At 43.4% G+C, this 22,991-nt stretch overlaps 1 protein-coding gene across 2 annotated transcripts in view; it reads right to left on the reverse strand.

Annotated features, from left to right (window-relative positions):
- RABEP1 (rabaptin, RAB GTPase binding effector protein 1) overlaps positions 1 to 22,734 on the reverse strand; it is a 90,511-nt gene extending 67,777 nt beyond the window's left edge. For both annotated transcript variants that reach the window (XM_066262844.1, XM_066262843.1), the window contains exon 1: positions 22,503 to 22,734. In XM_066262844.1, the coding sequence (XP_066118941.1) occupies positions 22,503 to 22,536 (34 nt within the window). In that variant the 5' untranslated portion in view covers positions 22,537 to 22,734. The remainder of the gene's footprint in view (positions 1 to 22,502) is intronic.
- Positions 22,735 to 22,991: the final 257 nt, after the last annotated feature.

Consider the following 22,991-nt stretch of genomic DNA (forward strand, 5'->3'; position numbering starts at 1 on the left):
GCCCCTTTGATGCCTACTAAAGTTTGAGAACCAATGGCCTAGTATCTACTTCTCCCTGCCCTACCCCCAAACTCTGTAAGCTATCTATAAAATTCCTTTTATGCTTAAATCAGAGAGAATAAATTATTTGTTAAAGATTTTATTTATTGGCCTGACCTGTGGTGGCACAGTGGATGAAGCATTAACCTGAAGCACTGAGATCACAGGTTCGAAACCCTGGACTTGCCTGGTCAAGGCACATATGGAAGTTGAAGATTCCTGCTCCCCCCTTTCTCACTCTCTCCCTCCCCTCTCCCTCTCTACTCTCTACAAATAAATTAAAAAAAAATTTTTTTTAAAGATTTTATTTATTGACTTTAGAGAGAGAGAAAGAAGGGGGGGGGGCAGGAAGCATCAATTTGTAGTAGTTGCTTCTCATGTGTGCCTTGACTAGGCAAGCCCAGAGTTTTGAACCAGTGACCTCAGTGCTTCAGGTCAATGCTTCATCCACTATGCCACCACAGGTCAAGCAGAATAAATTATTTTTGTCTGCAAAATAGAACCTGGAGTGAAACATACTATATTGTCACTCCCATCACATTCTCCTTAAGAGTGATCATAGGAGAGGGGGGAAAAAAAGCATGGTCCTGGCTGATAAGCTCAGTTGGTTAGAGCGTCACCCCAAAACACCAAGGTTGTGGTGGATACCCAGTCGGGGCACATATGGGAAGCAACCAGTGAATGCACAACTAAGTGGAACAAGTGAATGTTTCTCTCTCTCTCTCTCCTTCTCACTCTCTCTAAAATCAATTAAATAAAAAAAAAAAAAAGACTACTCATAAGGTACTAGACTGATTTTTTTTTTAAGATTTTTCTTATTGGTTTTACAGAAAGAGGAGGGTGGGAGGCACAAGAAGTAGTTGCTTCGCTCTAGCCATTCCTTGACTGCTTGTCGTTATGTGCCTCGACCAGGCAAGCCCAGGGTTTTTTTTTTTGTTTGTTTGTTTTTTTTCCATTTTTCTGAAGCTGGAAACAGGGAGAGACAGTCAGACAGACTCCCGCATGCGCCCGACCGGGATCCACCCGGCACGCCCACCAGGGGCGGTGCTCTGCCCCCCAGGGGGCGATGCTCTGCCCATCCTGGGCGTCGCCATATTGCGACCAGAGCCACTCTAGCGCCTGAGGCAGAGGCCACAGAGCCATGCCCAGCGCCCGGGCCATCTTTGCTCCAATGGAGCCTTGGCTGCGGGAGGGGAAGAGAGAGACAGAGAGGAAAACGCGGCGGAGGGGTGGAGAAGCAAATGGGCGCTTCTCCTATGTGCCCTGGCCGGGAATTGAACCCGGGTCCTCCGCACGCTAGGCCGACGCTCTACCGCTGAGCCAACCGGCCAGGGCTTGCCCAGGGTTTCAAACCAGCAACCTCAGCACTCTGGGTCAGCACTCTATCCACTGCCCCACTACAGGTCATGCGAAGATATTCAATGTATATAATGAATTAACTTCTCTCTTGTGCATCTAGATTGGTAACAGGTATGACATCTTCTGGATAAGTGGGAAAATGGTCCAATTATTTTCTGTGTTCTGTGGTTAAGATATGGAACCCAGGAAAGTATAAGCATACTAATCATTTTTAAAAATTTATTCATTTTAGAAAGGAGCGAGAGTAGAGGGGAAGGAGCAGGAAGCATCAACTCCTGTATGTGCCTTGACCAGACAAGTGCAGGGTCGTGAACCAGCACGTTCCAGGTTGACGCTTTATCCACTGCGCCACCACAAGTCAGGCCCAGCATACTAATCTTGACTTCAATAAAGGTCTCAAAACTATAACCTCCATGAGGACAGGCACCGTGTCTGCCTTGTTCATGGTTCATACTCAAATCATGTATGCTGAATAAATGAATGGAGGTTACATATATATCTAGTCGGTTTCTCTTTTACCTTGGAATTTTCTCTACTTTGCTCTCTCACTCATCCTTTCCTTTCTCCCTTATAATAGAATCCATCTCTCCTCTTAACACTTGTGACCCCAGCTTCCCTGCTCTCAATTCCTCAGAGAGACCGTGGTGTCTTTAGGCTCTTTTTTTTTCTTTGTATTTTTCTGAAGTGAGAAGCAGGGAGGCATCGCATGTGCCCAACCAGGATCCACCCAGCAAACCCACCAGGGGGCGATGCTCTGCCCATCTGGTGCATTGCTCCGTTGCAACTGGAGCCATTCTAGCACCTGAGGCAGAGGCCACGGAGCCATCCTCAGCACCTGGGCCAACTTTGCTCCAGTGGAGCCTTGGCTGCAAGAGAGGAAGAGAGAAATAGAGAGAAAGGAGAGGGGGAAGAGTAGAGAAGCAGATGGACACTTCTCCTGTGTGCCCTGGCTGGGAATCAAACCCAGGATGGGCTCTATCTTTCCACTGGCAGTTCCTTCAGCATCTACAATTATTTAAATCTCTATTTTTTAAAACATAAACAAACATGCACTTTGTCACAACTTTACCATGTTCTCAAGTGAGTGCCCACTTGTATGTGTACCATGATTTTAAAGATTTTATTTAATTTTTCAGAGAGGAGGGAGAGAGAGAGAGAGAGAGAGAGAGAGAGAGAGAAAGGGAGAGAGAAAGGGAAAGAGAGAGAAGGAGGGAGGAGCAGGAATCATCAACTCCCATATGTGCCTTGACCAGGCAAGCCAGGGTTTCGAACCGGCGACTTCAGTGTTCCAGGTTAACACTTTATCCACTGCACCACCATAGGTCAGGCCTGTACCATGATTTTAAAATTTATTCTATACATACTACCTTTACCTATTTTCTATCTTCCTCACTGAAACTCTTAGAGGTTCTGATGATTACTTAATTGCTAATAACTACTTGTCTTCATCTGACTTCTCTGTAGCATTCAATACTGGTGACCATCCCCCTCTTCCTTAAAATATGTTTTAATACTGACTTTTTTTTAGAGAGAGAGAATTAAATGTAATGGGAGTGACATTGATCAATAAGAGTACACAGGTTTTGGGTAAACATTTCTATAGCATTTGAACTGTTTATTGTGTGTGTGCCCATCACCCAAAGTCAAATCATTTTCTGTCACCATATATTTGTCCCTCTTTACTCCCCTCCTCCCTCTGGTATCCACTTTTATATGTCTATGAGTCTCAGTTTTATATTCCACCTATGTGTGAAATCATACAGTTCTTAACTTTTTCTGATTTACTTATTTCACTCAGTATAATGTTCTCAAGGTCCATCCATGTTGTTGTAAATGGCAGAGTAATATTCCATTGTATATATGTACCACATCTTCTTTATCCAATCCTCTATTGAGGGACACTTTGGTTGTTTTCATGTCTTGGCCACTGTGAATATTGCTGCAATGAACACGGGTGTGCATGTGTCTTTACGTAGCAATGTTTTCAAGTTTTGGGGGTAGATACTCAGTAGAGGAATTGCTGGGTCATACGGTAAGTCTATTCTTAATTTTTTGAGGAACCACCATACTTTCTTCTACAATGGTTGTACTAATTTGCATTCCCACCAGCAGTGAATGAGGGTTCCTTTTTCTCCACAGCCTCTACAACATTTATTACCTGTCTTGTTGATAATAGCCAATCTAACAAGTGTGAGGTAGTCTCTCATTGTGGTTTTTTTTTGTTTTGTTTTGTTTCTTTTTGTATTTTTCTGAAGCTGGAAACGGGGAGAGACAGTCAGACTCCCGCATGCGCCGGACTGGGATCCACCCGGCACGCCCACCAGGGGTGACGCTCTGCCCACCAGGGGGCGATGCTCTGCCCCTCCGGGGTGTCGCTCTGCCGCGACCAGAGCCACTCTAGCGCCTGGGGCAGAGGCCAAGGAGCCATCCCCAGCGCCCGGGCCATCTTTGCTCCAATGGAGCCTTGGCTGCGGGAGGAGAAGAGAGAGACAGAGAGGAAGGAGGGGGGGTGGAGAAGCAAATGGGCGCTTCTCCTATGTGCCCTGGCCGGGAATCGAACCCGGGTCCCCCGCACGCCAGGCCGACGCTCTACCGCTGAGCCAACCGGCCAGGGCCTCTCACTGTGGTTTTGATTTGCATTTCTCTAATAGCTAGCAAAGACAAACATCTTATCATATATCTATTTGTTGTTTGCATGTATTCGTAGAAGTGTCTGTTCAGGCCCTCCCCCCCTTTTTTTTTTTTTTTTTACAGAGACAGAGAGTCAGAGTGAGGGATAGACAGGGACAGACAGACAGGAACGGAGAGATGAGAAGCATCAATCATTAGTTTTTCATTGTGCATTGCAACACCATAGCTGTTCATTGATTGCTTTCTCATATGTGCCTTGACCGTGGGCCTTCAGCAGACTGAATAACCCCTTGCTCGAGCCAGCGACCTTGGATCCAAGCTGGCAAGCTCTTTGCTCAAGCCAGATGAGCCCGCACTCAAACTGGCAACCTCGGGGTCTCGAACCTGGGTCTTCCGCATCCCAGTCTGACGCTCTATCCACTGCGCCACTGCCTGGTCAGAGGCCCTCCCTTTTTTTTTTTTTTTTTTTTTTTTTTGTATTTTTCTGAAGCTGGAAACGGGGAGAGACAGTCAGACAGACTCCCGCATGTGCCCGACTGGGATCCACCCAGCACGTCCATCGCGGGCGACGCTCTGCCCACCAGGGGGCGATGTTCTGCCCATCCGGGGCGTCGCTATGTTGCGACCAGAGCCACTCTAGCGCCTGAGGCAGAGGCCACAGAGCCATCCCCAGCACCCGGGCCATCTTTGCTCCAATGGAGCCCTGGCTGCAGGAGAGGAAGAGAGAGACAGAGAGGAAGGAGGGGGAGGGGGGGAGAAGCAGATGGGCGCCTCTCCTGTGTGCCCTGGCCGGGAATCGGAGCCAGGACTTCTGCATGCCAGGCCGACGCTCTACCACTGAGCCAACCGGCCAGGGCCCCCCATTTTTTTTAATGTTTAATTTTATTGATTTGAGAGAGGAAGGGAAAGAGAGAGAAACAAGAACATCAATCTGTTCCAATATGTGCCCTGAACGAGAAGTGAACTGACAACCTCTGTGCTTCAGTACAATGCTCTAGTCCAGGGGTAGTCAACCTTTTCATACCTGCTGCCCACTTTTGTATCTCTGTTAGTAGTAAAATTTTCTAACCGCCCACCGGTTCCACAGTAATGGTGATTTATAAAGTAGGGAAATAACTTTACTTTATAAAATTTATAAAGCAGAGTTACAGCAAGTTAAAGCATTTAATAATAATTACTTACCAAGTACTTTATGTCAGATTTTCACTAAGTTTGGCAGAATAAATCTTTATAAATAACTTACTATAGTTAAAAATCTATCTTTTTATTTATACTTTGGTTGCTCTGCTACCGCCCACCATGAAAGCTGGAACTCCCTGCTAGTAGGTGGTAGAGACCAGGTTGACTACCACTGCTCTAGTCTAACCAACTGAGCTATTCAGCCAGGGCTCTCCCCATATTTTTAACTAGATTGTTTGCTTGTTTGTTGCTGAACTTTGTGAGTTCTTTATATATTTTGGATATTAATCCCTTATCAGAGCTGTTGTTTATAACTACCATCTCCCATTTGGCTGGCTATCTTTTTTTGTTGTTTCTTTTGCTGTGCAGAAAGCAGCTTTTTAGTTTTATATAGTCCCATTCTTTTATTGCCTTTACTTCCTTTGCCTTTGGGGCCAAATTCACAAAATGTTCTCAATACTTTAGGTCCATTAAGTTTAGTACTTATGTTTTCTTCTATGTAATTTATTGTTTCAGATCTTATATTAAGTTCTTCGATCCATTTTGAATTAATTTTTGTGCATGGGTACAAACTGTAGTCAAGTTTCATTCTTTTGCGCTTGACTTTCCAATTTTCCCAGCACTATTTACTGAAGAGGCTTTTCTTCTCCGTTGTGTTTGGCTTCTTTGGCAAAGATTATTTGTCTGTATATACGTACTTGGTTTTATTTCTGGGCTCTTGATTCTGTTCCATTGGTCAGTATGTCTCTTTTTCTGCCAATATCATGCAGAAACATAATCAAAACAGCATGGTATTGGCAGAAATTTTGACTATTGTGGCTCTGCAGTATAATTTAAAGTCAATGTGATACACCCAGTTTCATTCTTTTTTCTCAGGATTGCTTTGGCTATTTGGATTTTTTATGGTTCCATACAAATCTGGTGATTTTTTTTTGTTCCTTTTCTTTAAAAAATGACATTGGAATTTTAATGAGGATTGAATTAAATCTGTCTATTACTTTGGGTAATATGGCCATTTTAATATCTTAATTCTTCCAATCCATGAATATGGAATATTTTTCCATTTCATTGTGTCTTTTTCCATTTATATCAATAATGTTTTGTAGTTTTCAGTATATAGATCTTTCACATCCTTTGTTTATTCCTAGGTATTTTATTATTTTGTTATTGTAACTGTAAAAGGAATTTTTTTCCAGTTCATTTTCTGAAGTTTCATTGTTGGCATATAGGAAAGCAGTAGATTTTTGTTTACTGATTTTGTATCCTGCAACTTTACTGTATTTGTTTATTTCTAATAGCTTTTGGTGGAGTCTTTGGGGTTTTCTATATACGTGATCATGTCATCGGAAAAAGTAATATCTTTACTACTTCTTTCCCTTGCTCAATTGCTCTGGCTAAGACGTCCAGTACAATGTGGAATAACAGTAGAGTGGGCAGCCTTTGTCTTGTTCCTGATTTAAGGGGAAAAGCCTTCAGTTTTTCACCACTTAGTATGATACTGGCTGATGGTTTGTCATATATGGCCCTTATTATGTTGAGATACTTTCCTTCTATACCCATTTTATTGAGTGTTTTAAACAGAAATGGATGTTGTATCTTATCAAATGCTTTTTCTGCATCTGACTTCTAATACTGATTTTCCTCCTAACTCTCCTTTTTTATTCTTTTTTTTTTTTTTTTTTTTTTACAGAGACAGAGAGAGAGTCAGAGAGAGGGATAGACAGGGGCAGACAGACAGGAACAGAGAGATGAGAAGCATCAATCATTAGCTTTTCGTTGTGCATTGCAACACGTAGTCGTTCATTGATTGCCTTCTCACATGTGCCCCGACCGCGGGCCTTCAGCAGACCGAGCAACCCCTTGCTTGAGCCAGCGACCCTGGGTCCAAGCTGGTGAACTTTTTGCTCAAACCAGATGAGCCCGCGCTCAAGCTGGCAACCTCGGGTCTCAAACCTGGGTCCTCAGCATCCCAGTCCGATGCTCTATCCACTGTGCCACAGCCTGGTCAGGCTCCTTTTTTATTCTTAATCACTGGTTTCCTCTTCCTCATCCAGTCCATTAGTTTTATCTGTGGCCTTTCTCATAGCCTGAACTTTTGTTGTAATACCCCCAACACAAGGCCCCCATCATGCAATAAGCATAGTCAATGACCAGTGTTCATCCTGGATAGTTTCTAAGCATTTGACTACCAAAAGGATATCTATACCTATAGTTTCTCCCTTGAGCTCAGAGCCTATATTTCCAACTATCTCTAGTTATTCCTACATGGCTATTCCGCTACATCAACATACCAAAACCAAATTTACTATTTTCTACTACTAAATCTGCCCTCCCATTGGTTGCCTACATTGGTAAACAGCATTTTACATTCTCAAAATCCACAATTCTCTCCTGCCTGCACCCCAAACCAAATGTTCAACAATTTGCTATTTTATCACCACAGTATTTCTCAAAATATTTCCTTTTCTCCATTCCTACTGACACAAATTATAATTTCATCATCTCTCTCCTGGGACACAGCAATAGCCTAACCAATTTCCTTAACTAATCTTATACCTTAAAAACCAAATCATAGGCCTAACCATACCATCTGGAAAAACCCAAACTCCTTTGCTAGCAGCAAAGCTTTTCCATTAATTCAAGCTCAATCTCGTTTTCAAACCTCTCTCTAACCACACTCCCATGATACCAGATTATTCACAGACCTTACCTCACACTGTATGTGCTCAATCCACACCAGCAAAGATTCTCGCTCTCCTCTAACATCTTTCTCCAAGGCACCACTGTCCAGCTGTCAAAAATTCTACGCAACTCTCTAGGCTCTACTCAAATGTCACTATCTCTGCTATAACTTGGGGTGCAGTGAGGATGGAATGGAGGGAGGGTCCCCCTATGTTAACTAAACTTCCTGAACTATATAAGATATTCCTGCTACATTTTGTCAAATATTGTAAATGGGGATAAGCTACCACATTATTGTAGCTGCATGTTGTGCTCTGACCCTTTCAACAAATACCTATAATTCATATTTATTCTATGGTAAGCACTGTGCTAGAGATACTATCATTGGCCAGACAAAATGCCCTTCCCTCATGAAATCTGTCTGTATTCACTACTAGACTTTAAGCTCCATAAAGAAAGGGCACATTGACTCTGCTACAACACAAATCACTTCCACTTCTTTAGTCCCTAGTTTCCTGATTTGTAAAATGAGGGAAGAAAGCTAGTCTTGAGAATTCCTTTCAGTGATATGTCTTTGTATCCACTGCTCTCTAAAGGTTACATTCATCTAGAGAAAATCAAGTACCATCAAAAGTCATTAACAACTGGAATCTGTCCCAAAGAGAACCAAAAGAAAGTCAAGTGGATTCAAACCACCCAATAGGAGAAAGAGAAGGAATATTTTGGAAGGACATTAATGTTATCTCAAATTTCTTTAGACCAATATGGAGAATGTCTTGGATTTCCTGTGTGGTTCTAGAGAACTAAAACCAGTGGGTAGAAGTTATGATGAGGCAAGTTTCTGCTTAATTAACAGATAAACAAAACATCAGAATTAGTGAAATCTAGGAGATAGTGCCTTCTCTCCAGAGGCATTCATACCAAAATCAGACTATCTGGAAGAGACTGAGGTATCTAATGAGAAAACTGAACAAAGGTACCTACCTTCATAGCTCTTCCAACAAAGGGTAACTACCGCCTACGGCTAGGCACCTCCTTGGTTCACAGGGTACCTAAGGCCCATTCCTCAATAAAATCATACATCTCATTCATTTCTATATCCCTTCCACATTACCTAGCACAACTCTAAAACAGAGAGGTAAAATAAAAGTTTACTAAATACTTCTATGAAGACTAAACTCAATTTAATAACTATACAAAAATACATCAAATTTCACTGGATAAAAACCTAGTGTATGAGGCAATCAAAATATTTTAGAAATCAGAGCCCTTAAGAGTAAAAGGCAGATCTGTCCACAGGTACTCAAATAAGACATACAAATGAAAAAATATTAAACAATTCCAGGCTACTGCATGTTGGGATACTCGAGTGATACTACTACTTGGCTGTAAAAAAGGACATCATATCTTTTGTGACACCATAGATGGACCTGCAAAGTATTATGCTTAGTGAAATAAACCAGTCAGAGAAAGACAATCACCATATGATTTCACTTGTATGTGGAACTAATGAACAAACAAAATAGATAGACTCATAGATAAAGAAAACAGACTGACAGCTATAGAGGGGAGCAGGGTCTGGAGTGTGGGTGAAAAAGGTGAAGGGATTAAGAGGAAAAAAAGCAAACTGTCCAGAAGTGCAGAGATTGCCAGTTCAACCCCTGATCAGGGCACATACAGGAGCAGATCAGTGTTACTCCCTGTCCCTCTTCTCTAAAATCAATAATATAAACATTAAAAAAAAAAAGCTCATAGATACAGACAACAGTATCATGATTACCAGAGGGAAAGTGGGGTGGGGGGAGGTAAAAGAGGGATAAAGAGTAACTGAAGGAACTTGACTTTGGGTGTTAAAGACACAATACAATATACAAATAAAGTATTACCAAATTGTACACCTGAAACCTATATACTTTTATTAAGTAATGTCATCCCAGGAATTCAATAAAATTTTTGTACAGAATGGCTATGAGGAAAGCACAGTGCTTTTGTGTTTTGGATCAAGCATCTGCAAGTTTAGTGGTTAGGAGACTGATCAAGTTATTCTTTTTTTTTTTTTTTTGTATTTTTCTGAAGCTGGAAACGGGGAGGCAGTCAGACAGACTCCCGCATGCGCCCGACCGGGATCCACCCGGCACGCCCACCAGGGGGCGATGCTCTGCCCATCTGGGGCACCGTTCTGTCGGACCAGAGCCTCTCTAGTGCCTGGGGCAGAGGCCAAGGAGCCATCCCCAGCGCCCGGGCCATCTTTTGCTCCAATGGAGCCTCGGCTGTGGGAGGGGAAGAGAGAGACAGAGAGGAAGGAGAGGGGGAGGGGTGGAGAAGCAGATGGGCGCCTCTCCTGTGTGCCCTGGCCAGGAATCGAACCTGGGACTTCCGCACGCCAGGCCGATGCTCTACCACTGAGCCAACCAGCCAGGGCCAACTGATCAAGTTATAATAAACAAACCAAATAGACGGATTACTGAATACAGGAAATAATGTTAAGACAACTGGTTATCCATTTGGAAGGAAATAAAATTAGATCACTATGCTACATCAATACTAACTTCCAAATGCAGGCAGCTTCCCCCAGCAAACCAGAAAGCAGCTTTCCAGCAAATTCTGCCAAATTAAAGTATACCCTCCAAAGGGCCACAGCTGCACCCTCTCCAACAAAGTCTGGATCTCAGTTCTGTGATTGGCCACTTGAAAATGTGTTCCTTCCTTGGGTGCTCTGCTTCAGCCCTAGGAGTAGTGACTGTTCTTTTTTTTTTTTTTTTTTTAATTATTTATTTATTTATTTATTTTTACAGAGGCAGAGATAGACAGGGACAGACAGACAGGAACAGAGAGAGATGAGAAGCATCAATCATCAGTTTCTCGTTGCGCGTTGCAACTTCTTAGTTGTTCATTGATTGCTTTCTCACATGTGCCTTGACCGTGGGCCTTCAGCAGACCGAGTAACCCCCTGCTGGAGCCAGCGACCTTGGGTCCAAGCTGGTGAGCTCTTTGCTCAAGCCATATGAGCCCGCGCTCAAGCTGGCCACCTCGGCGTCTCGAACCTGGGTCCTTCCGCATCCCAGTCCGACGCTCTATCCACTGCGCCACCACCTGGTCAGGCAGTGACTGTTCTTAAGTCTGCTATTTCCATATTCTTTTCCTCTCAGATAATCTGTTTAGTCAATAATTTTTTAATTAAACTCTCCAATTTGAAAATAAATAAATTCTAGATGATTTAAAGTACTAAATATGAAAGATAAAACTATACAATTGTTGAAAATGAAGGCTTTTTTTTTTTTTGTATGAGGGCTTTTTAAATATATAAACATTAGACTTGGAGAGGTCTTCCAAAACAAAAAAATGCAGAAATCAAAATTTTTTTTAAATATTCACATCTCCATAAAAATTAAAGTTTTCTGCACAACAAAAGAGAAAATACATATAATTACTAACTATCAAGGAAGTGAAAACTAAAAAGCCTTCATGTCATCTACTTGCTGAAAACCCTTAAGACCCTTGAATGGTTTCCCCTAGAACTCTTAAGGTTAAAGCCCACTTAGGTCAGCCCATACCTATTTCACACCCTCGTTCCCTCAACCCTGACACACAGACTTTACTTCAGTTCTTACTCATCCTGCTTCTTCCAAAAAAAAAATACACCTGTTCATCCATTGGATCTCAGCTCCAGGACCACCTCCTCAGAAACATTTTCTGGCCTCCCTAAGTGTGTCAAACTCCTTAATTACAAGCATTCAAAGCATTTTGTATATCTCACTAGTTACTCTGGTCAAAAACCTTTAAGTGATCCTTGACTCCTCTCTCTCTTACATCCCATATCTAATCCAAATCCTGTTGGCCATACCATTAGAACAGGGGTCGGGAACCTATGAATTGCGAGCCAGATGTGGCTCTTTTGATGGCTGCATCTGGCTCGCAGACAAATCTTTGATAAAAAAAATAATGTTAAAAATATATAACATTCTCATGTATTAACAATCCATTCATTTCCTACTGCTCATGTTCATAGTTGCGGGTGGCTGGAGCCAATCACAGCTGTCCTCCGGGACAACACCAAATTTTTATTGGATAATGCATAACGTACACAGGTCGATGTATGGCTCTCATGGAATTACATTTTAAAATATTGTATGTGGCCTGACCAGGCGGTGGCGCAGTGGATAGTGTCGGACTGGGATGAACAGGACCCGGGTTCGAGACCCTGAGGTCGCCAGCTTGAGTGCGGGCTCATTTGGTTTGAGGAAAAGCCCACCAGCTTGAACATAAGGTCGCTGGCTCCAGCAAGGGGTTACTTGGTCTGCTGAAGGCCCGCAGTCAAGGCACGTATGAGAAAGCAATCAATGAACAACTAAGGTATTGCAACGCGCAATGAAAAACTAATGATTGATGCTTCTCATCTCTCTCCATTCCTGTCTATCCCTCTCTCTGACTCACTCTCTCTGTAAAAAAAATAAAAATTAAAAAAAATATATTGTATGTGGTGTTCATGGCTCTCTCAGCCAAAAAGGTTCCCGACCCCTGCTTTAGAATGTAACCTCTATCAATATACCCTTGGTCCAAGCCTCATCATTTTTTTCCCGAATTAATGCTTCCTTTACCTCCCTTTACTGCCAATCTAGCAGCCAGAGTGATTTATAAAAACATATATTAAGTCAGATCATATCACTCCTTTGCTCAAAACCTTTTCAATGGATCCCCATAGTGAAAGCCAATATTTACAACTTTGGCTACAATGTAGGATCCAACAAGATCAGCCCACACCCCACTACCTCTTACCACACATCCTACCACTCCCTTCTTTTTTCCCCTCTCTCACCTCCCTAAATTTCCATAACTTCATTCCAGCCACACTGGCCTCCATGTCATTCCCAAATATACACTCTTTCCTTAAGGCAGGGGTTGGGAACCTTTTTGGCTGAGAGAGCCATGAACACCACATATTTTAAAATGTAATTCCGTGAGAGCCATACAATATGTTTAACACTAAATATAAGTAAATGTGTGCATTTTATGTAAGACCAACACTTTTAAAGTACAGTAAGTCTCTGAATTCTTTTTAATAACGTTGTTATGCTGTTGCTAACCAATGATGAATAAAGTACTTCTTACCATTAATGCGACTTCTGGTGCTGCATGGGTTTGCTGATGGCTTTGTAGTCTGGTTGATACGTGGTGAGGTTAAGCTTCAGGCAGGCGTTGAGACTTCCATCCGTTAAACGTGATCATAGGTTGGTCTTAACATTCTCTAGGTGTGAGAAAGACTACTCACATGCATATGTAGAGCCAAACATTGTCAGTACAGCAATACTCACACGTTGCAGTGTGTGGTATGTGACGGGAAGTGCGTTCCAAGTTTTGACAATCAGCTGGTCCGCGGGTTGAAGTTTTTTCATTTCTCCCCACTTGTGTTTGCTCGCCAACTCCGCTTGCTGTCGTGAAAGTCTTTCCAAATCTTCATTCAGTGACTTGAACTTATTCCCCCACATGTCTGAGGCCTTCAGGTCAGCAGCTTATAGCTCAAAATCTCTGACGGAGACACTGGGGATGTAACTCAGGTCGGCGCTGTCCACTGCACACTTGTGTGGATGGGTGATGAGCTTCAAAAGATGAGTGCACTCACGAAATTTTCCAAAGCGCACTTTGAATAATTGCAGGAGATTAGATATGAAGCCCGCTAGTTGCTGGAGATCAAGATGTTGAGCAGGGTCACTTGCTGTGCATGCATCTTTAAACTCTCCCAGTTTTTCAAAGTGTAGTAAACGACCTGTTTCAATGTCGGCGATGAGTTCAGCTTGTTTTCAAATGCAAACACTGCCTGTTGAAGGGATAAGACTGTATTTCCAATGCCTTGCACTTTCACATTGAGCTGGTTCAGATGTTCAGTCATGTCCACGAGATAGTAGAACTTCAGGAGCCACTCAGCGTTAGCTAACTCAGGATGCTCGACGTTTTTCATTTCAAGAAAAGTCCGGATTTTGTTCAGACAAGCCGTGAAACGGCTGAGCACCTTCCCTCTTGACAACCAACGCACATTGCTGTGCAGAAGCAGACCAGGATAATTATTCTCAACTTCATCCAGCAATGTTTTAAACTGGCGATCATTTAAAGCTCGGGCAACAATAAAGTTGACCACCAGAATGACCAGCGAAATCACCTCACCAAGCTGCTCACCACACATCTGAGCACAAAGCGCCTCATGATGTAGGATGCAGTGAAAACTTAGGATGGGTCTCTTTTCATGTTCACGAAGAAGTGCTACGAATCCTCTGTTTTCCCCCGCCATGCACAGAGCACCATCAGTACATACTGAAATAAGTTTATCCCTCGGTAGATTTTTTTTCTTTAGTGAACTCAGTGAAAGACTTGAATAAATCCTCCCCTCTTGTCTCTTTCATAGGCAAAACAGCAAGACTTTCCTCACATAGTGTGTCACCAATAGCATACCTTGCAATCACGCTGACCTGGGATAAATGGCTTACGTCTGTTAACTCATCCAAAGCGAGAGAAAATGGTGCTACATTTATGTCCTTTACTTGTGTTGCCTCAATTTTTTTTTATATTTTATTTTATTTACAGAGAGAGAGATAGACAGGGACAGACAGACAGGAATGGAGAGAGATGAGAAGCATCAATCATTAGTTTTTCATTGCACGTTGCAACACTTTAGTTGTTCATTGATTGCTTTCTCATATGTGCCTTGACCACAGGCCTTCAGCAGACCGAGTAACCCCTTGCTGGAGCCAGCGACCTTGGGTCCAAGCTGGTGGGCTTTTTGCTCAAACCAGATGAGCCCGTGCTCAAGCTGGCGACCTCGGGGTCTCGAACCTGGATCCTCTGCATCCCAGTCCGACGCTCTATCCACTGCGCCACCGCCTAGTCAGGCTGTGTTGCCTCAATTTGATTTGCCATCATGATGGTACGATTGTGAACAGTTCTTGCCGACAGAGGCATGTCTTTTATTCGTTTGATTATCTTGTCTTTATCTGAAAAGTCGTCAAAAAGTTCATTAGCAACATCAAGCATGAATGTTTTGGCATACTCCCCATCTGTGAATGTCTTTCCATTTCTCACAATTGCTAAAGCAAAAGCACAGCTAACTGAATTCCAGTTGGGTCCAAACACGGAGTTGCTGCTGAGTAGCTTGCACTCTGCACAGTAGTTCTTGACATGCTTTCTTCCTGCTGTTCCCCGCTGGATATTTCAATGCAAATGTAGTATGGTGTGTGTCGAAGTGCCGCTTTATATTTGACCATTTCATCAATGCAATTTTATCATTGCATATTAGACACACTGCAGAACCTGCTCTCTCCACAAAGACGAATTTCTCTGTCCATTCCTGCTGAAAAGTACGATACTCCTCATCTTTTTTTCTTTTAGCCATCTTCTTCGTCAAAAGGGTTTCTGCAATTAGCTAGCTGACTACTTGATTAAAAGGAGGGAAGTTTACTTCCTGACCTCACAACCCATGTACCTTTCGCATTATCCAATAAAAATTTGGTGTTGTCCCAGAGGACAGCTGTGATTGGCTCCAGTTACCCGCAACCATGAACATGAGCAGTAGGAAATGAATGGATTGTAATATATGAGAATGTTTTATATTTTTAACATTATATTTTTTATCAAAGATTTGTCTGCGAGCCAGATGCAGCCATCAAAAGAGCCACATCTGGCTCGCGAGCCATAGGTTCCCGACTCCTGCTTTAAGGCATAAGAAAAATGGATCCCTCTGTCTAGAACACTCTTCCTCCAGATATCCTCATGGAAACCTCCTCTATCACCTTCAAATCTTTGCTCAAATGTCATCTTGTCAATAAAGCTACTCTGACCACCCTATTTAAAACCAGACTATCCTTCCTTTTACCCTGCTCTATTTTTTTTCATAGCTCTTATCACATAACAATCCATATCATTTGCCTCTGTTTGTTGTTTAACATCTGTTTCTCCCACACTAGGGCCAGGTTATTTATTATCTATGTTGCCCACTAATGGTATTCCAAATGCCTAGAAGTGTGCCTGGCAAGTAGTACACACTCTTATTGGGAGAACAGTTCTATATATTTCTGTGGGGTTATCTATAATTAATGGCCACCTGATTCACTACCTAAGAATGAGGACTAGGTTTGGTTCTGTTCATTATTTTATTTTCTAGAGCCAAGTATAGGGCTTGCCATAGACTAGACATGGAAACACTTGTTAATTGAAGAATATCATTTTTTTAATCCATCAGAAGACACAAATTTAAAACAACTGATATTATCCAGGGCTTGTAAGAGTGTAAGGGAAATCTGCCCTCTCATACACTGTTGGAGGTATGTAAATTGATACTTTTGTAAGCAAACTAGCAATAGCTATTAAAATTTAAACCTCTCAGAGCTCATGTCCTTTAATTCAGTATTCTTACAGACTTAGAGTACCAGAAAAATATGTAAAAGTATATTTAATCCAGCACTGCTTATAAAATAATGAAAAAAATCTACAACAATCTACTTGTCCATCAACTGAGAAATAGACAAATAAACTATGTGTGGTACACGCATGTGATGAAATACTCTGTAACAAGAATGAGGTAGATCTATAACACTGACCTAACAAGTAGTCCATGATCTAGTAAATAGACCAGAGGGCCCTGACATCAGATGACCTGGATTTGAATCCTGGCTCTCTGCCATTTCCTAGTCATACAACTCTAGACACTTTTAACTTCTCCGGGCTTCAGTTTCCTTATCAATAAAATAGGAACAATAATATTACAATAGTACACACCTTACTGACATGATTATTTCCTGAAATAATGCATATAGTACATACAGCACATTACCTGGCCACATAACTATTTATAAGTATATAATAATTCTAGATAACATTTTTTTTAGCTAACATTATGAAATGAAACAGACAAGTTGCAGACCTACATATGTAAAAGTGATTTTCAACTGGTGTGCCACAAAAAATTTTAAAATATGCTATACCTGTCAAAATAATGACAACTGCCAACATAATAGCTGCCCAGTGTGAATAAAAATGATGCCATTTGTGTGTGTTTTGTCAGATAGGCAAAAACTATATTTTTCTGGCGTGCCACAGGATTTTAATAATTAGTTTATATGTGTCATGAGATAAAAAGGGTTAAAAATTACTGATGTAAAACACATCCATTTCAGGACAGGGTTTACAAAAGGTAGAATGTCTGTGTAATTACAGAAAAAAAGTCAAAAAGAACCAAAAACTTAATAGAGGTCACCTCTAGGAAATGGAAGACATACTTCTTAATATACATACTTTTTAGAATATAAGGGATTTTTTGTTTGTTTTTGGAGTTTATTCACTTTAGAGAGAGGGAAGAGAGAGAGAGAGAGAGAGAGGAGGGGAGGAGCAAGAAGCATCAACTCCCACATGTGCCTTGACCAGGAAGCCCAGGGTTTCGGTTTGGCGACCTCAGCATTCCAGGTTGACACTTTATCCACTGTGCCACCACAGGTCAGGCTAGAAAATAGTTTTTAATTCTTAAAAAATATTTTAGGCCCTGGTCAGTTGGTTCAGTGGTAAAGCATCAGCCCAGCATGTGGAAGTCCCAAGTTCTATTCCCAGACAAGGCACACAGGAGAAGCGACCATCTGCTTCTCCACCCCTCCCCCACCTCCTCTCTCTTTCCCTCCTGCAGCCATGGCTTGGTTTGTGCAAGCTGGGCCCCTTGGTGCTGAGAATGGCTCCATGGCACTGCCTGAGTTGCTAAAATAGCTCATTGCCTAGCAACGGAGCAGTGGCCCCAGATGGGCAGAGCATCACCCTTAGGGGGTTTGCCATGTATATCCTGGTCGGGGTGCATGTGGGATTCTGTCTCTGCCTTCCCACCTCTCACTTAATTAAAATTATTTATCAATTTTAGAGAGAGAACAGAGAGAAGGAAGGTACAAATGGGAAGCATCAATTTATAGAAGTTGCATCTTGTATGTGCCTTGACCCAATAAGCACGGGGTTTTGAACCCAAGACCTCAGCATTCCAGGACACTTTTAAGAAGACAGATTTTAAATAAAAAAGAAATAAAGTAAAATCAGACCAAACACTTTAAGATATAGTTTAACTTAAATTTTAAAATATAAAATTTAATGATTTAAAAATTAATGTCTTTGAATTCTCAAGGTAAAATGGAATAATCAGTTAAATTTTGTTTAGCTATTAAAATTACCTTTATTCAAGAAAAAAGAGAACGACTCATAAACAAAATCCAAAATAAAATTACCTTCATTGTAAACAAGTAAGATGCTCCATCAATAAAGAACAAAACTTTTTCAAAAGTTTACAAAATAGCCTCACCTGTGGTGGCACAGTGCGTAAGGTGTCAACCTGGAATGCTGATGACACTGGTTCGAAGCCCTGGGCTTGCCTGGTCAAGGTACATATGGGAGTTGATGCTTCCTACTCCTCCCCCTACTTCTCTCCCCCCCCCTCCTCTCTAAAATTAATAAAAATCTAAAAACAAAACAATTTTTTTTACAAAGTAAGAAATCAGGGATGCCTGACCAGTGGTGGCAGAGTGAACAGAGCGTCGGTCTGGGATGCTGAAATCCCAGATTTGAAACCCTGAGGTCGCAGGCTTGAGTGCAGGATCATCAACATGATCCCAAGGTCACTGGCTTGAGCAAAGGGTCACTGGCTTGGCTAGAGCCCCCAACCCCCCAGTCAAGGCACATATGCGAAGCAATCAATGAACAACTAAAGTGACCAGTTGATGATGCTTCTCATCTCTCCTTTCTTGTCTTTCTCTCAAAAAGAAAAACAAATCAAAGAGAATAAAAAGTATTACATTTAATCCTATCATTTACACACAAATCAATTCTATCAATTCTTTTCTTAACATACCACATCTCCATGAAAACAGAGATGTCACCAATAAAACTGAAAAAAAAAAAGGCAAGGCTGAGGAGAACGGGGTGGGGTGGGGGCAGATTAAGATGCACAAATTGCCAGATATAAAAACAGTCTAAAGCCTGACCAGGCGGTGGCGCAGTGGATAGAGCGCCGGACTGGGATGACGAGGACCCAGGTTCGAGACCCCTAAATCGTCAGCTTGAGCATGGGCTTATCTGGTTTGAGCAAAAGCTCACCAGCTTGGACCCAAGGTCGCTGGCTCAAGCAAGGGGTTACTCAGTCTGCTGAAGGCCCATGGTCAGGCACATATGAGAAAGCAATCAATGAACAACTAAGGTATTGCAACGCGCTACGAAAAACTGATGATTGATGCTTCTCATCTCTCTCATTCCCGTCTGTCTGTCCCTGTCTATCCCTCTCTCTGACTCTCTCTCTGTCTCTGAAAAAAACAGTCTACAGGGAAGTAAGGTACAGTATAGGGAAGATAGTCAATAATATTGCAACAACAGTATGGTGTCACATGGGTACTAGACTTATTAGGGTGATCGCTTTGTAAGTTTTATAAATGTTAATCATATATTATGCAGACCTGAAATTAATATAAATGTAATTGAAAAAATTTTTAAAGAAAACAATGTTAACATAAAAGACAACTGTTGCTCTGGCCAGATGGCTCGATTGGTTAGAGTATTGTTCCAAAGCACAGAGATTACTGATTCAATCCCTAGTCAGGGCATATACAGGAAAAGATGTTTCTGTCTCTCTCTCTCTCCCCCTTCCTCTCTTGCAAAACCCAATATAAAAAAAATTTTTTTTCAAGTTATTATAAAAAAGACAACTGCTTCCAAAATGGAATAAAATCAAAATTAAAATAAACTAAGCAGTTATCTTTTACTGTCAGTTTGACTAAAAGAATTCTGGAACACAATAAATAAAAATTAATAAAAATTAAAAAAAAATTCTGCAACTGTTTTTATTTTCTTAAGTCAGCAGCTAGGAAATTTTAGCATGCTTAAAACTATAAAGTATTTAAGAAGTGTGCCCTGACGGGTTGGCTCAGTGGTAGAGCGTCGACCTAGTGTGTGGAAGTCCCGGGTTCGATTCCCGGTCAGGGCACACAGGAGAAGCGCTCATCTGCTTCTCCACCCTTTCCCCCCTCCTTTCTCTCTCTCTCTCTCTCTTCCCCTTCTGCAGCCAAGGCTCCACTGGAGAAAAGTTGGCCCGGGCGCTGAGGATGGCTCCATGGCCGCTGCCTCAGGCGCTAGAATGGTTCCAGCCCTAAAGAAACAATGTCCCAGATGGGCAGAGGATCGCCCCCTAGTGGGCATGCCAGGTGGATCCTGGTAGGGTGCATTGCAGGCATCTGTCTGCCACCCCGCTTCTCACTTTGGAAAAATAAATAAATAAATAAATAAATAAAGTGTTTAAGAAGTGATCTATATTAAGCTCAGCTAAAGAGAAAAAGCAAATCCCCAAGATGAACTTCTAAGAAGACAGTGACACAAAGCACTCAAATATACCAAATTCTCTCTCCTTTTTTTTTTTTTTTTTTTTTGCATTTTTCTGAAGCTGGAAACAGGGAGAGACAGTCAGACAGACTCCCGCATGCGCCCGACCGGGATCCACCCGGCACGCCCACCAGGGGCGACGCTCTGTCCACCAGGGGGCGATGCTCTGCCCATCCTGGGCGTCGCCATGTTGCGACCAGAGCCACTCTAGCGCCTGAGGCAGAGGCCACAGAGCCATCCCCAGCGCGCCCGGGCTGTCCTTGCTCCAATGGAGCCTTGGCTGCGGGAGGGGAAGAGAGAGACAGAGAGGAAAGCGCGGCGGAGGGGTGGAGAAGCAAATGGGCGCTTCTCCTGTGTGCCCTGGCCGGGAATCGAACCCTGGTCCTCCGCACGCTAGGCCGACGCTCTACCGCTGAGCCAACCGGCCAGGGCCTCTCTCCTTTTGTAAATAATAGCTGTGGCTCTCATTTGCTACGCTAATTGAAAATAAATACTGCAATCTATGCAAACTAAATCTCATCCTGGAGTCACAGGATTTAAAAAATAGGGAAGAAACATGCACTAAGAATAGCAAGAATACAAGATTTCCTAAAGTTAATTTTCCTAGTCTCTTTCAAGTGCTTAGTCACTTCTGCCTATCTACAAGGAAGATCATTTCACATCTTGCAAGAGGCAGGGAATTTTGATTCCAGGCTGTCATGTCACCTGAGCTGCCCTAGAGTTTGTTTCCATGCAACTCAAGAGACGGCAGCAACCAGCTAAACATACCTACCACTCCAGATCAGAACCAGAAGTCACTGGAGCTCTCTGTATTCTGCCTCTGTCTGCAGTAACAAAGAGGGGTTTGTGGAAAATGCAGTTTTCTTCCCTGACACCAAATGCAAAAGGTGAGAATTAAAATGTAGCCTGAAAACATGCCAGTTTCCGCTCTCTGAAAGCCAAACAGAAATGCCTCCCTTCTCTTCTGCTGAAAGGAAACAGTAGACAGATTCTTATACAGCTACAGGTGAAGATACTGGGCATCTCTCCTCAAGCTACTAACAAAACCTAAAACTAGAGGCTAACAGGCTTTGAAGCATACTTCCAATAAGCTAGCCTTAAAATCTGATAACATTGTTTCAGGTTCCCTAAAAGCAAGAACAAAGAGTAAAGTTTTCAATAAAAAGTTATTTTGAGACAACCCTAAGAAGCAAGTTTTAAGTACCTACTATGGACCCAGCACCACATCCCAATATTCCACAAATACTTTAAAAGGCTTAGCACACACGCTGATTATGGATATATACCTGAAAGAACTTTTTCGACTAGATATAGTAGGACCTTGCCAAAGAGCAAACATATTCTTTCCAAACATAACTCCACGTAGTAAAAACCTTGAAGCATGTCAATTTATGAAGCGGAGCTCAGTCGGTTTTCCAGAAGATCATGAAGGATCTCTGACAACCAACTCAGATTATTTCGGATGGGGTCTTTTTCATTCCAAGAATGTGATATTAAAAAACACGTTTCCTCCATCCACTTCAGCGTTCTCAAACACCACTCTCCTCAATACTGCGATAATAATACTAATCACTCTGCAAACATACATGCTGCCATCTTTACAAATAAAAGATAAAGGCATGAATTAACTTCTTTTCATTAAGAGAATACTGATAAAGAGGCTAAGAAAGACATTTGCCCAGAACCTCTCAGTGAAGTTTCCAGGTCCTTTAGGCTCCCAGGCTCCTACACTTACCGTGAAACCACAGACTCTCAAGGAACGCTACCAAATCCAGTTACTGCTCCCAACTACTTTTGTCACAAAACTGGGTAAAAAGCGCTCGGTTTGCACGGATTGGGGGAGGGAGGAGGACACACCACAGCTAAGCAATTTTTTTAACGTTCTGGATTTCCATCCCCCCCACCGGGGGCAGAGCCCACGTGCCGGCCCCCGGTTATCCCACGGCAGCCCCCTCCACGCTCCCCAGCTTCTGCCAGGTCCACCGTAACCTCCCCACGCCCTTCCCTCTGCCTTCCGCTAGCGGTGCCGCCCGCGCCTCCCGCCCCCTCCCCAACGACGGCCACCCAGGCCCCCACGCCACTCTCGCGCGCAGCCGGCGCCGGAGCCCGCGCGCTCCCGCCTCCGCCCGGCGGGGTCACCCGCCCGGGACCTGCGCGCGCCCTCCCTGCCGCCCGGAGGTTCCACCGCGACACCGGCGCCGGGCAGGCCGCGCCCGCCCTGGTGGGCGCCTCACCGTCAGGCTGAGAAGCCGGGCCCGGCTGCGCCATGGCCAGGCGGCGGGCCTCAGGGAGGGGGTGGGCGGGGAAGCGGCGTCCCGGGCTCCCGCGGGCTCAGCTGGCGGAGGAGGCGTCGACCGAGCCGCCGCCGCCACCGCCCAGGGAGGAACCGCTAAGGCTGGAGCCGCCGGCGCCGCCACAGCCGCGGGCAGAGACGGACCCGAGCGCCGACCTCCGCCTCCTCATCCTGACAGCGGGAAATAAGCAGTGCGCAGGCGCGGGTGGATGGGCGGCACGTGACGTTGCCCCGAGGGGAGGGCGGGGCTTCGTGAGGCGACAGGGTCCCCGTGGGTGGGGAGGTTCCCGGTGCAGCCGCGGCGGCTGCGGGAACGCTGGAAGAGGCTGAATGGGAGAAGAGAGTGAGGGGTGTAGGCTAATGAAGGAGAGATTGTGGTGGAGAAGCCCAGCAGTTTAGAGGCGCGGCTTTCAGTCCTCCGCCCCGGAAC

The sequence above is a fragment of the Saccopteryx bilineata genome, chromosome 2, assembly GCF_036850765.1.
Source record: "Saccopteryx bilineata isolate mSacBil1 chromosome 2, mSacBil1_pri_phased_curated, whole genome shotgun sequence".
In the NCBI taxonomy this organism is placed as follows: domain Eukaryota; kingdom Metazoa; phylum Chordata; class Mammalia; order Chiroptera; family Emballonuridae; genus Saccopteryx; species Saccopteryx bilineata.